This window comes from Macaca thibetana, chromosome 2 (genome assembly GCF_024542745.1).
Source record: "Macaca thibetana thibetana isolate TM-01 chromosome 2, ASM2454274v1, whole genome shotgun sequence".
Lineage (NCBI taxonomy): Eukaryota > Metazoa > Chordata > Mammalia > Primates > Cercopithecidae > Macaca > Macaca thibetana.
This window is the reverse complement of record NC_065579.1, coordinates 146,626,561-146,641,415: the sequence shown is the minus strand read 5'-3', so window position 1 is coordinate 146,641,415 and position 14,855 is coordinate 146,626,561. Positions and strand designations below refer to the sequence as shown.

General features: G+C 44.1%; 2 protein-coding genes across 6 annotated transcripts in view; one reads left to right on the top strand and one right to left on the bottom strand.

Moving 5' to 3' along the window:
* The window catches only part of RUVBL1 (RuvB like AAA ATPase 1), a 257,142-nt gene that overhangs the window by 71,406 nt on the left and 170,881 nt on the right, over positions 1-14,855 (bottom strand). The window contains exon 1 of one of the 2 annotated variants that reach the window (XM_050781727.1): positions 8,720-8,738. The exons of the other annotated variant lie outside the window; for it this stretch is intronic. The gene's annotated coding sequence lies outside the window, so the exon portion shown is untranslated. Of the gene's footprint in view, positions 1-8,719; positions 8,739-14,855 lie in introns of those variants that run through there. 2 annotated transcript variants of the gene reach the window in all.
* EEFSEC (eukaryotic elongation factor, selenocysteine-tRNA specific) overlaps positions 8,966-14,855 on the top strand; it is a 276,656-nt gene continuing 270,766 nt past the window's right edge. For all 4 annotated transcript variants that reach the window (XM_050781694.1, XM_050781695.1, XM_050781693.1 and 1 more), the window contains exon 1: positions 8,966-9,350. In XM_050781694.1, the coding sequence (XP_050637651.1) occupies positions 9,035-9,350 (316 nt within the window). In that variant the 5' untranslated portion in view covers positions 8,966-9,034. The remainder of the gene's footprint in view (positions 9,351-14,855) is intronic.

Here is a 14,855-nt window from a genome sequence, read left to right as displayed (position 1 = left end):
GGCACAGGGAGAGAAACAGAGAGGAGCATGGCGGGGTGGGCTGGGGTGGGGTGAGGAGTCAGTCTGTCCACAGGGGACAGTGATAAAGCATTTGTAACTCTTCCCTTGGGGATACAAACTAAGGAAACTTAGTCCCACTGGTGCCTTTAGGACATTTTTTAAAATTTTGAAAAATGTATTTCTTGAATAGGTAATACTTTCACATGAGTTAAAATTCAAAAAATGCCAATGTGTTTCAAGTAAAATGTCTTCCCGTCTTCCCTCCAGCCCACCTATTCCCCTCCCTGGAGATAACATTTATTGAGCACCACCTATATGCACTATGCTAAACCCAGGGGGAGACAGATAATGAGGAATGAACATAATAAGGAAATAAACCATACACGTATGTTCAAAGGTGATATGCGCAAAGGAAAAACTGGAGCAGGATAAGTGGGATCAGGAGTAGGGAGGGGACTGTACTTTTAGAGAGGCTGTCCAGGGCAGGGCTCATGCAGGACATGACAGTTGAACTTGGAGGAGGTGAGGGGTGAGCTGTTTAGAGGTTTGGGAGAAAAATGCTCTGGTCCTTGCTTGGGGGTTTTGAGTAACAGCAAGGGGGCTAGTGTGGCTGGAGCCAGAAGAAAACAGGAGATGAGTTCAGGAAGGTAGCATGGTGTGTGTATGTGTGCGTGTGTGTGTCTCTGTGCATGAGCGTGTGTCTGTGTGTGTGCATGTGCATGTGTGCGTGCGTGTGTGTCTCTGTGCTTATGCATGGTCCCATTTGCCTGCTGCTGCGCACACGTGTGTGTGTGCATCTGTGTACCTCTGTGCGTGTGCATGGGTGTGTGCATGTGCATCTATGTGTCTCTACGTGTGTGCATGGCCCCATTTGCCTGCCGCTGTGTGCATGTGTGTGTGCGTGCATGTGTGCATGTGTCTCGTGTGTGTGCATGTGTGTGCGCATGCATCTCTGTGTGTGTGCACGCATGTATGTCTCTGTGCGTGTGCATGGCCTCATTTGCCTGCCGCTGTGCGCACGTGTGTCCATACATCTGTGTGTCTCTGTGCATCTGCACGTGTGTGTCCGTGTGTCTGTGTGCATGCATCTGTGTGTGTGCGCGCACATGTGTGTGTGTGTCTCTGTGCGTGTGCATGGCCCCATTTGCCTGCCACTGTGCTGTTGTAAGAACTGTGGCTCTTGCTCCAAGTGAGATGAAGAGACAAAGGCTCACTCCAGCTTCTGTAAGCAGAACAGGCTGTAGGAGAACAAGAGCAGATGCAGGGAGTCCTAGTAAAAGAACAGCTTCAGTAAATTAAAACCACGATGAGATACCACAACACACCTATTGGAAAGGACAACATTACAATTGCTATTGAGACAAGGTTTTGCTCTGTTGCCCAGGCTGGGGTGGTGGCACGATCATGGCTCACTGCAGCCTTGACCTCCTGGGGTCAGGAGATCCGTGCACCTCAGCCTCTCAAGTAGCTGAGACCACAGGCATGTGCCACCATGCCCGGCTAATTTTTGTATTTTTTGTAGAGATGGAGCCCTACTGTGTTTCCCAGGCTGGTCTCCAACTCCTGGGCTCAAATGATCTTCCCACCTTGGCCTCCCAAATTGCTGCAATTACAGGCATGAGCCACCACATCCTACAAGAAAAGCTAAAATTAAAAACAAAAAAGGCTAGGTAACATAGCGAGACTCCATCTTTACAAAAAATTTTAAAAATTGGCTGGGCTACCCAGGAGGCTGGGATGGGAGGATGGTTTGAGCCCAGGAGTTTGAGACTGCAGTGAGCTATGATTGTGCCACTGCACTCCAGCCTGGGCGACAGAGTGAGACCCCATCTCTAAAACAAAAACAAAAACAAGACACTCAACAATACCAACTACAATTGATGATGCTGAGCAATTGAAACTCTTATACATTGCTGCAGGAATGTAAAATGATACAGCCACTCTGGAAAACAGTTTAGCAGTTTCTTATAAAGTTAAAACCCACTAGCCATATGACCTAACAATCTCACTTTTAGTATTTACCCGAGTAAAACTTATGTTCACATAGAAACTTATACATGAGTCTTTAGAACAGCTATATAATAGCCAAAACCTAGAAACAACCCAAATGGCCTTCAAGAGGTGACTGGGCAACCAAATGATGATCCATCCATACAATGTAATACTACACAGTGATAAAAAGGATCACACACTGCAGTCACACACAACAACATGGATAAATCTCAAATGCATTATGCTAAGTGAAAGAAGCTGGACTCCAAAGGTTACCTACTGTATGCTTCCACTTATATAATGTTCTGGAAAAAGCAAAGCTTGTACAGACAGAGAACATAGATAAGTAGCTGCCAGAGGTTAAAGGAGTAGGAGGGGTTGATCACAAAGGTTTTTTTTTCTTTCTTTCCTTCTTTTTTTTTTTTGAGGGTTATAAGTCTGTTTTGTATCTTGATTGTGATGGTGATTACCTGATTTTATGCATTGGCCAAAGCTCATAGAGCCATACACCAACAAGGGTGAATTTTACTGCTGCGGTAATCCAGGTAAGAGATGATGGCTTAGATGAAGTGCTGATGGTAGAGATGTTCAGAGGGGGTTGGATTCTAAGGGCAAACCAACATAATTTTTCAGTGAATTGGATGTGGAGTATGAAAGAAAGAGAGGAGTCAAGAACTGAGCCACAGTTTGCTGCTTAAACAATTGGGAGGATGCGGTTCTCATTCACTGTGATGGGAGTGGAGTGGAGTGGAGGGTAAAACCAGAAATTCTGACCTTGACATGTAAGTTTGAGATGCCTATTACACATTCAGGTTGTATATGTGAGCCTGCAATTAGGAGGGGGAGGCTCCTAGCTGTAGCCTCACACACAGAACCTGAATTTGGGAGTCAATGGCTTGTAATGCCAAGAGACATAGACATCACCAGGGAGTAAATATATAGAGAGAAAATTGGAGGGCTGAGCCCTGGGACCTTCTTGTGTCTGCTGTTATCCATATCTTATGTATCCTTGTAGGGCTATTCTATACTTGTACAAGCACATATATAGAGAGAGTGCATTTTTCATAAATGCAAACATGCTATACACACTAGTGTGCACTCTATTTTTTCTGTCACCAATATATCTTAGAGATTGTTCCCAAGTAGTATACAAACAGCTTCTTTGTTCTTTTCAAAGTCTGTATCATATTCCACAGTATAGACAGACCACCATCTCTCTTTTTCTATTTACAGTTTTTTATCATGGGAAACTTTGAACATATCAAAAATGTAGACAGAATAATGAACTCCCAAGACCCATTACCCAACGATGAGCAACTCAGGGCCAGTCTAGACTGCCATACACTCCTCTTCTTTTAAATTATGATTTTTGGTAGCTTTGTGTCCTGATATAATTTCTTTCTTTTTTTTTTTTTTGAGACAGAGCAAGACTCTGTCGCCTAGGCTGGAGTGCAGTGGTGCGATCTCGGCTCACTGCAACCTCTGCCTCCTGGTTCAAGCGATTCTCGTGCCTCAGCCTCCTGAGTAGTTGGGATTACAGGCAAGCACCACCACGTCTGGCTAATTTTTGTGTTTTTAGTAGAGAGAGGGTTTTGCCATGTTGGCCAGGCTGGTCCCGAACTTCTGGTCTCAAATGATCTGCCCGCCTTGGCCTCTCAAAGTGCTGGGATTACAGATGTAAGCCACTATGCCTGGTCTTTGTCTTCATATAATTTCAAACTTACCATAATTATTCTTTTTAAGGACATTTACTTTGTTTATAATATTTGGCTACTACATACAATATAGAAAAGAAATACTTGGTACTAGAACATGCCTTTTCATGAAGACTACTCTCCTTGGGGCCCAAGAGGACAAGAGGCTGGGGCCTTAAATGCTTCCAGAGTAACTGTCTGGAAGAAGGAGTGAGTCTTAATGGTTTGTCTCAAGGGCATTCTGTTTCTGAGACTCTTGGGCCAGCCACACAACCAGAGCCCTCACAGGGAGGGAGACTTGGGTGATGTTGCAACACCAATCTCAGCATTGGTGAGATCCTGTTTTCTGGGGAAGTCTGGCTTTGGCCTCCGGCCAGCTTTCCAGAGCTTCTGCCTTTGATGCTTCAGAAGGCCACACCACCAGACTAAACCATACTCTGAAAGACATTTTCAGGATATGCTTAGCATGCAGCTTCTTCTCTTCAGCCCCACCTCGCCACGTGCCACCTGGCTCCGGTTGCTGCTGTCTCTGAGCCTGCTGTTTCCTCTGTGCAGCACGTTCTTTCATAAATTTCCCTAGGTTCTGTGCAGCCTGGCCCTTCTCCTGCATCTTTGTCAGCTCAAATGCCTCTCCCTTAATGAGCATCCTCCTCCCTTGCACCAGTAACTCTCAGCAATGCTGCCTTGTTTCTCCCAAAACACTTCATCATTATTTGCCTTATTCATCCATCGTTGTATCCCTCCAAAATATCATGTCTGCCACACAGCAGGTGTTCAATCAATATTTGTTAGAAGATTTGTATTAGTCAGGATTCTCTAGAGGGACAGAACGAATGGAATATATACGGAATATATATATATGTGTGTGTGTGTGTGTGCATGTGTGTGTGTATATATACACACATATATATATCCTAAGCCCAGGCTACAGACTCTCAGGGTGAGAATTTCTGAGTCAGAGATAATGTTGTCCTCTTCCATCTTGGAATAAACATATATATATATATATATATATATTCCATTATACATATACATAATGAGTGGCTCTCTCTATATTATATATATAATGAGTGGCTCTCTATTTTTTTAACATATATATATAATATATATATAGTGAGCAGCTCTGTGCTTCCTAGCCGTGGACATGTGGAATATATATACACATATTCCATTAGTTCTGTCCCTCTAGAGAATCCCATATATATATGTATATATATATATATATATACACACACACACACACACATATATATATGTGGGAGTTTATTAAATATTGGCTCACATGATCACAATGTCCCACAATAGGCCGTCTGCAGGCTGAGGAGCAAGGAGAGCCAGTCTGAGTTCCAAAACTGAAGAACTTGGAGTCTGATGTTCAAGAGCAGGAAGCATCCAGCACGGGAGAAAGATGAAGTCTGGGAGGCTAGGTCAGTCTCTCTTTTCACATTTTCTGCCTGCTCATATTCTAGCTGCGATGGCAGCTGATTAGATTGCGCCCCCCCCAGATTAAGGGTGGGTCTTAATCTGGTCTTTCCCAGGCCACTGACTCAAATGTTAATCTCTTTTGGCAACCCCTCACAGACACAACCAGGATCAATACTTTGTATCCTTCAGCCTGATCAAGTTGACACTCAGTATTAACCATCACAAGACTGAATAATGAAAAATGAAAAAATGAAGGTCTATAGCTAGAAATTTAGAGATCGTCCCAGTGTCCTCCTTCTCCCCCATTGCGCATCCAATTAGTCACAAAATCTTGTCACTGAAAAATCTTTATGAGACTCTAGCCTCTTACCTGAAGCTCCTGAGACCAAGTGTTTCTCAGAATTCGGAATTTTTCAGATTTCTGAGAGGCAATACAGAGGATAAACTATATACCATATGACTCCCTCAGTGGAGTATGGGCAGCACATCGCAGTCAAACATCTGCAGTGAAATATGTGCATGCTTGTGAAAAGCAGTTACATAGCTACAGCTAGCCTCCTCTCAGTTCAGGTCATGGTTTACTGACAAAAAGTTCCAGAAAACTTGCTGTTTTCAGAGCTTTTTAGATTTTAGAAATACTATGGATAAGAGATTGTAGGACAGAAACTTCTTTTTTTTTTTTTAGTTTAGAGGATTGTTTCATTCTTTCCCAATATTTTATTATATTATGAAAATGTTCAAAAGTATAGCAATGTTTAAATAATTTTACATGGATCACCCATACATCCATCACATGAATTCTGCCAATAACATTTGTTTATTATGCATATGGCCATCGAGCCATCCCTCTAGCTACCCATCAGTTCATCTAGGTTTTCAGATGCATTTTAAAGTAAGGTGCAGAACCAGTACACTCCCCTGAACACTCTAGTACATGTACTGTCAACTAGAGTTCAATATTTGTTAATAGTTTTTTCTTTTCATATAAATTTTCCATATGGTAAAGTGCACAAATCTTAAGTGTATATTCACTAAACCCAAACCTCTGTCAAGATATAGACCATACCCATACCCCAGAAAAGGCCTTTAAGCCCTTTTCCAGTCAACTGCCACCAATCCCTTACCCCTCAGAAGCACCCTCTAGTCTTGTTTAGATTAGTTTTGCCCTGGGACAGTAACTTTGAAGTCTCCTCTTCAATTCCATTCTCATCACTTCCCTTCCCTGCCATGTTCAGTGCCCCGACCCCATGCTATCACACCCCTTCCGACTTTTGCTAGGCAGCTCCCTCTGCTTCTGCACTTTATTCCAGTTTAGATCAGGTGTCACTACCTTTAAGAAGTGTCTTGACCACATCCCCCATGCCCACAGCTCACTCCCACTCAAAACCTGCCCTTCTCTGCCTTGTAAATACCAGATTATTATATCGACTGTCCCCCTCCCATTTTCATATTCGACTGTGGTCATCTCGAGAGTAGAAACTGCATCTCCCAAGGCTTAGCATTGTCCCAAGTTTCAACCAATACTTCAGAGGTCAATGCATGAAGTTCACTATTGAGTCTGTGAGAACAATACATTAAAGGGTTAAAACACAAACTTTTTTTCTTTCTTTTTTTTTTTTTTTTGAGACGGAGTTTTGCTCATCTCCCAGGCTGGAGTGCAGTGGTGCAATCTTGGCTCACTGCAACCTCCACCCTCCGGGTTCAAGCCATGTTCCTGCCTCAGCCTCCTGAGTAGCTGGGATTACAGGTGCCTGCCACCACTCCAGGCTAATTTTTGTATTTTTAGTAGAGACAGAGTTTCGCCATGTTGGCCAGGATGGTCTCAAACTCCTGACCTCAAGTGATCTGCCTGCCTCAGCCTCCCAAAGTGCTGGGATTACAGGCATGAACCACCACACTCAGCCAAACCTTTTTTCTTTTCATTACCATTTCAGGATTCTGTTTAAAACAGAGGTAAGAAATGAGGTTTATTTGAAGCCAGGCCCTCTACAAAATCTTTTGTTAGTTGAAATGTTTCTCAGAGGTACATAAAGCCTCTAAAGCTCTTATTACCTATTTACTAACCCTCCCTTTTAAATATGTTTACTGCTTTTACTACTAGATTTTTAAAATGGAAGACGTATTTTTACTGTTCCTTATTTGCAAGATGGAAAAATGGAAACAAAGTTTCTGTTCTCTTCTTGTAAGGACACTAATCCCATCACAAGGATCCACTCTCATGATCTCATCTAACCTCCCAAAGGTCCCATCTCCAAATACCATCACACTGCGGGTCAGGGTGCCAACATATGAATTTGAGAGGGACACAATTCAGTCTATGACATGGACTCTGTTCCTAGTGCAGAGTGGTGGAACGAAGGAGGCAGTTACTGCAAGCATGAATACATCAGCACATGGCCTAGCTCATCACACAGGGCAAAAGTAAGATTCAGTGACTTTGTGCTCCACCGCCACAGTGTTACAGAAACACTCTCTTCTCTAGAAAAATGGAAGGATGAGGCAACGTTGGGCTACCATTCCTGCCTGGTATCATTGGCTGAGGCTGAGCAGTGGCTTCCCTCTTTGCACAGGAAAACGGTTCTCCAGTTCTCCCAGATCCCCACCACTCCCTGTCATCTTAGACTCTGTTAACTTCTCTTCTTTGATTTACCCACCACCTGGCCAGAGCAGAGACTTAGGTTTGTGACCTCTGGTTGGTGACTGTGGCTGACAACCTTTTTTGTGGTTCTAGACGCTTCATAATCTAGTGAGAGTTGTGGACCCTCTCTCTAGCAAGAGCATATCACAACACATTCATTGTGTGTTCAATTTAGAGGTTTGTGGCCTCTCCTATGCCCAGGCTACAGACTCTTGGGGTGGGAATTTCTGAGTCAGAGATAATGTTGTCCTCTTCCATCTTCAAATGTTGTCCTCTTGCATCTTCAAACAGTCTTTTCCCATGGTTGGCTCCTTTCAACACTGGAGTTTCAACTCAAACAGCAACTCCGAGATATCTTCCCTGACCCATAGCTGTCCATCCTCCCTCTCCCGCTCTTTTTTATCTCAGCTTTTATTTTCCCTAGGGAACTTCTCGCTCTCTGAAATGGTCTGGTTCAGGCTTTATTGTTTGACTTAGCCCTCACCCCCTAGAATGTAATGTTAGCAGGCACTGTAGCCCAGCAGTACCCATCAGGCACTTGGTAAGAGCTTGCTGCAATGCATGAATGATTGGAAGCGTGTCTGGAGTTGGTTTCTTCCAGTGGGTTCATAGTCTCACTGACTTCAAGAATGGAGCCGTGGACCTTCGCCATGAGTGTTACAGCTCTTAAAGATGGCACGGACCCAAAGAGTGAGCAGCAGCAAGATTTACTGTGAAGAGCAAAATGCTTCCACGGTGTGGCAGGGGACCCTAGAGGGTTGCCACTGCTGGTGGGAGTGGCCAGTTTTTATTCCCTTATTTGTACACTCCCATGTTCCATTTTTGTCCTATCAGAGTGCCCTTTTTTCAATCCTCCCTTTGATTGGCTACTTTTAGGATCCTGCTGATTGGTGCGTTTTACAGAGTGCTGATTGGTGCATTTTACAATCCTTCTGCTAGCTACAGAAAAGTTCTCCAAGTCTCCCCTTACCCAGGAAGTCCAATGGCTTCACTTCTCAGAAGGATCCCTCCATCTCGGGCTCTTGGAGGCTTCAGGCAGCAGAAGTTATGTGAGAGAGCAACCTTGCCTGCGGTGACCTCCCCGTTCCTAGACCATCCACCCGGGGCACCACACCTGGCGGTGCCCGTGAGCCTCGGGAGGGCGGACGCTTCAGGGACGGAACGGGTGTGCACGGCGCGCCGGTTGCGGGGGGGGCAACTTAACGGGCCGGACCGCGGCGACTACCGAGGGAGGTGAGGGGCGGGCCGGGCGGGTGTCCGAGGCGGCTGCGGCGGCGGCGGCAGCATGGCAGGGCGGCGAGTTAACGTGAACGTGGGCGTGCTGGGCCACATCGACAGCGGCAAGACGGCGCTGGCGCGGGCGCTAAGCACCACAGCCTCCACTGCCGCCTTTGACAAGCAGCCGCAGAGCCGTGAGCGCGGCATCACGCTAGACCTGGGCTTCTCCTGCTTCTCGGTGCCGCTGCCCGCGCGCCTGCGGTCGTCTTTGCCCGAGTTCCAGGCAGCGCCCGAGGCCGAGCCCGAGGCCGGCGAGCCACTGCTTCAGGTCACGCTGGTCGACTGCCCCGGGCACGCCTCCCTCATCCGGACCATCATCGGCGGTGAGCGCGGGCCGGGGCGGGAGCCGGGCTCAGGGACGCGGGCGGAGCGGCCGGGCTCCGTGTCCGAATTCGCTCGAGCCTATGCCGGGAAGGGAAATCGCCCCACCTCATTGGTGGGGCCCCTGAGGCCCCAAGAGGCGGACGTGACTTGCCCAGGGCCCCGCAGCAAGCGAGCGGAGGCTTTGAGATTCGAACTCAAGGCCAGCTGATATGGAAGCTTTTCCCATCCAGCACTACCGAGCTGCAAGGTGCTTTCCTTAAAAAAAAAAAAAAAAATCAAAAAATTCCTACCAAATGTGTTTATCATACATGGTCAAGTAAAGAAAACTCAAAATAAGAAAACTCAAAAGCTACAAAAAGGGTATGCATACAAAGGCTGCCTCCATTCACCTGTCCTTTGATCTCCTGATTACCATTCCTAGAGCCAACCGCTGCTACCAGTTTTTGTATATCATTTCAGAAAGGCTCCATGTCAATACAAGCACATCTCTGTATATGTATAAATCCCTCTTTCCATCTTCCTTCTAGACACGATTTCACTCAACACTGTGTCTGGAGAGTGCCCCATATCTGTACACATAAAGCTACGTCATTCTTTTTAAAGCTCACATAGGATTCCATTGCACATTTGTACCAACATTTTCTTTTTCTTTTTTTTTTTTTTTTTGGAGACAGTCTCATTCTGTCGCCCAGCCTGGAGTGCAGTGGCACGATTTTGGCTCACTGCAACTTCTGCCTCCTGGGTTCAAGCGATTCTCCTGCCTCAGCCTCCTGAGTAGCTGGGATTACACGTGCCCGCCACCACGCCCGGCTAATTTTTTTGTATTTTTAGTAGAGACGGGTTTCACCATGATGGTCAGGTTGGTCAGATGGACTCCTGACTTCATGATCCGTCCACCTTGGCCTCCCAAAGTGCTGGGATTACGGGCATGAGCCACCACGCCCGGCCTGTACCAACATTTTCTAAACTAATCTTTTAATGATGGACGTTTATGTTGTTTCCAGTATTTGCAAACCATGTTGCAGTGAATATTCTAGAACAGAAGTCTTTGGTATGTTCGTATATATGTAGGGTAATAGAACTAACTGGCTGGGGCAAGGGGCATGTGTGTTTTTGGTCGTGGTGGGTACTGCCAAAATGCCCTCCAAAGAGGTACCCTTAATTTTTAATTATGCATGTAATACATGAATATATGCCACTTGTGAATAAATAGAACATCACAAATAAGGCAAACATTCCCTTACCCACTCCTGTGTCCTAAATTCTGCACCCCTTCCATCTCTGCAAATGAAAAGACTACAATTTTTTTTTTTTTTTTCTGAGATGGAATCTCGCTCTATTACCAGGCTGGAGTGCAGTGGTGTGATGTCGGCTCACTGCAACCTCTGCTTCTCAGGTTCAAGTGATTCTCCTTCCTCAGCCTCCCGAGTAGCTGAGACTACAGGTGTGTGCCACCATGCCTGGCTAGTTTTTGTATTTTTAGTAGAGATGGGGTTTCGCCATGTTGGCCAGGATGGTCTTGATCTCGACCTCGTGATGCACCTGTCTTGGCCTCCCAAGTGTTGGGATTACAGGCATGAGCCACTGCGCCTGGCTGAAAAGACCATTATTAGACCTTTGTGGATGATTTTTCCAAGCCCATTAACTCCACTTAAATATATGGATAGAACTTTAAACATATTTTTAGAAAAAAAGATACGATAATATAAACACGTGGTATAAAAGGGTATATAGCTAAAGAAGTATACTTTTTACTGCTGACCCCAGTGCCCGATTACCTTTCTATTCCCATTTCCTTGTGTTTCCTTCCAGCAATATTCTGTATGCTACACATGGGAATATGTATCGGGCAGGTGGTAATTGGCTTGGTGGCAGATGGCCTCATTGGTCACTGGGCATTCTGGGTCCCAGCTATAATGATGAGCTTATTAAGTATAGTACTTCGTCTTTGTTACCTCCCAACTGTTTCATGTTACAGGCAGTCTGAGATCATTTCCCCATTTTACAGTAGAGGAAATAGAAGTTTGAAGAAGTAAAGGGACTTGCCCAGGGTCACAGTATCTAAAGTCTTCTCCTCAATCCATGTTTCGGTCAGGTGAATATTAAGGGGCACACAATTCTCTACCCATTCCTCCCCATCCCCTTATAACTGAATTCTGTTTGGTCACATCAAAATACATTTTAGGATATGGACTCTGAGCCAGTCCAGACTGGAGGTGGAAGGCAGAGGTTAAAAAATGAGATGGCAAGTTTTTAGTGTTTTCTAGTAAATAGGGTAGATGAGTGGTGAAGGACATACTTTTGGAGTCAGACAAAACTGGGCTTGAAGCCTAGCTTTCTTCCTTAGCTGTATGACCTTTGAACCTAATTCTGGACCTTGCTTCAACTGGAAGATAGTGGTAACCACACAACTATTTATTGGCTCGACTTTTCTTGTGTATTTGCTACTTACCAGGCAAACCCTGCAAGGAGCGTGGTGGTTACCATTTAACAGTTGAGAAAATTGGGACTTAGGGAGGCAGCTGGTTAGTGAAACAGTCCAGGTCTGCCTGACTCCAAAGCTGGAGTACTTTGCATGCTTCCCCAGGTTACCCTATAGTTTCCCCATCCCCTTCCAACATACGTGCATACCTCATGTTATTGTGCTTCACTTGATTGTACTTTGCAGATAGTGGTTTTTTACAAATCGAAGGTTCAAGGCAACCCGTCCAACAGCATGTGCTCACTTTGTGTCTCTATGCCACGTTTGGGTTATTCTTAACAATATTTCAAACTTTTCATCAAATATTAAGCACCAGACATTTCACTTGATTTCAAATACATGTTATCTGTTAATGGTGATCTGGGATCAGTGATCTTTGATGTTACTATTATAATTTTGAAGTGCGACAAACAATGCTTATGTAAGGCAGCAAACCTAATAAATGTTGTGTGTGTTCTGACTGCTCTATCTCCTGGCTTTTCCCCTGTCTGTCTCTCTCTCCTCAGGCCTCCCTATTCCCTGAGACACAACAATATTAAAATTCATCCAGTTAATAGCCTTTATGTGTTCAAGGGAAAGGAAGAGTTGCAAGTCTCTCACTTTAAATAAAAAGTTAGAAGTGATTTAAGCTTAGTGACGAACGCAATGTTGAAGGCTGAGATAGGCTGAAAGCAAGGCCTGTTACACCAAACAGCCAAGTTTGGATGCAAAAGAAAGGTTCCTGAAGGAAATTAAAAGTGCTACTGTAGTGAACACACAGATGATAAGAAAGCAAGACAGCTCTATTGCTTTTATAAAGAAAGTTTTAGTGGTCTGGATAGAAAAACAAACCAGCTACCACATTCCCTTAAGTTGAAGCCTAATCCAGAGCAAGGCCCTAACTCTTCAATTCTGTGAAGGCTGAGGGAGGTAAGAAAGCTGCAGAAGAAAAATTTGAAGCTAACGGAGGTTGGTTCATGAGGTTTGAGGAAAGAGGCCATCTCCAGAACATAAATGTATAAGATGAAGCAACAAAAAATGTATAAGATGAAGCAACAAGTGCTGATAGAGGAGCTGCAGCAAGTTATCCAGGAGATCTAGCTAAGATCATTGATGAGGGTGAGTACTAAACAGATTTTCACTGTAGGTGCAACAGCCTTATATGGAGAAGATGGTATGTAGGACTTTCATAGCTACAGAGAAGTCAGTGATTGGGTACAAAGCTTCAAAGGACAGGCTGACTCTTGTTAGGGGCTAATGCAGCTGAAGCCGTTGCTCACTGACCATTCCAAAAATCCTAGGGCCCTTAAGAATTATGCTGAATTTACTCAGCCTGTGCTCTTGAAATGGCACAGCACAGCCTGGATGACAGCACCTGTTTATAGCATGGTTTACTGAATATTTTAAGCCCACTGTTGAGACCTACTGCTTAGAAAAAAGACTCCTTTCAAAATATTACTGATTGTTGATAATGCACCTGGTCACCTAATGGCTCTGATGGAGATATACAAAGAGATTAATTTGTTATCATGCTTGCTAACACAACATCCATTCTGCAGTGTATGGGTCAAGGAGTAATTTTGACTTTCAGGTCTTATTATTTAAGAAATATATTTTATAAGGCCATAACTGCTCTAGATAGTGATTCCTCTGATGGATCTGGACAAAGTAAATTGAAAACCTTCTGGAAAGGATTTATCATTCTAGATGCCATAAAGAACATTTGTGATTCATGGGAGGAGGTAAAAATATCAACATTAACAATAATTTGGAAGAAGTTGATTCCAACCCTTATGGAATTCCAACCCTTAAGTCTTGAACTGAGGGGTTCAAGACTTCAGTGGAGCAAGTCACTGCAAATGTGGTGGAAATAGCAAGAGAGTTAGAATGAGAAGTGGTGCCTGAGGATGTGACTGAATTGCTGAGATCTCATGATCAATCTTGAGTGGATGAGGAGTTGCTTCTTGTGCATGAGCAAAGAAAGTGGTTTCTTGAGATGGAATCTACTGGTGAAGATGCTGTAAACATTGTTGAAATGACAACAAAGGATTTAGAATATTATGTAAACTTAGTTGATAAAGCAGTGGCAAGATTTGAGAGGACTGACTCCAGTTTTGAGAGCAATTCTGTGAGTAAAATGCTATCAAACAGCTTCACATGCTACAGATAAATTTTTATAAAAGGAAGAGTCAACTGTTGTGGCAAACTTCATTGTCTTATTTCAGTAAATTGCCACAGTCACCCCAGTCTTCTTCAACTACCACCCTGATCAGTCAGCAACCATCAACATTGAGGCAAGACCCTCCACCAGCGAAAAGATTATGACTTGCTGAAGATTCAGTAATCATTAGCATTTTTTAGCAATGAAGTATTTTAAAATTAAGGAATGTTTATTGCTTTTTGAGACATACTGCTATTGCATACTTAATTGATGAAATGTCATGTAAACATAACTTTTATACATTATTGGGAAACCAAAAAATTTGATTTGCTTTATTGTGATATTCACTGTGCTGCAGTGGTCTGGAACTGAATGCACAATATCTTTGAGGTGTGCTTCAATTATAGGGAAACTTCATATTGCAAAAAGTTTCAGCATTTGCCTGGTCCTATATAACCAATTGTAATTCCCCAAAGAATTTGGCAAGTTTTTTTTTTTAGACTAAAACTGTAGAAGAAGAACTTATTTTTGTATGTACATTGTTGCTCATCTTTTGTCTCATCTCCGGAATAGGGAGATTTATCTTCTTAAAATGTGGCCTGAGTGCAATGGAATGCTGAGACCAAGGCTGCTACCATTCTTCCTTGAATAGATCAGAGGTCCACCTTCCTTTTCAGGGAATTGAGAAAAAACTAATTTTTTCTTGTAAAGGGAAAGTGTTCCCCATTGAGTGCCTGCTCTGGCCCAGGCCTGTTGCCAGGAACTTGCATCTATGCAACCACCTTGCGTGATGGGAGTGTTAGTTAGCCTTACTTCTCAGATGAGGAAACCCAAGCAAAGTGCCTTGGACTGGTGTTGGAACCTAACTCTGCCACCCCTAAC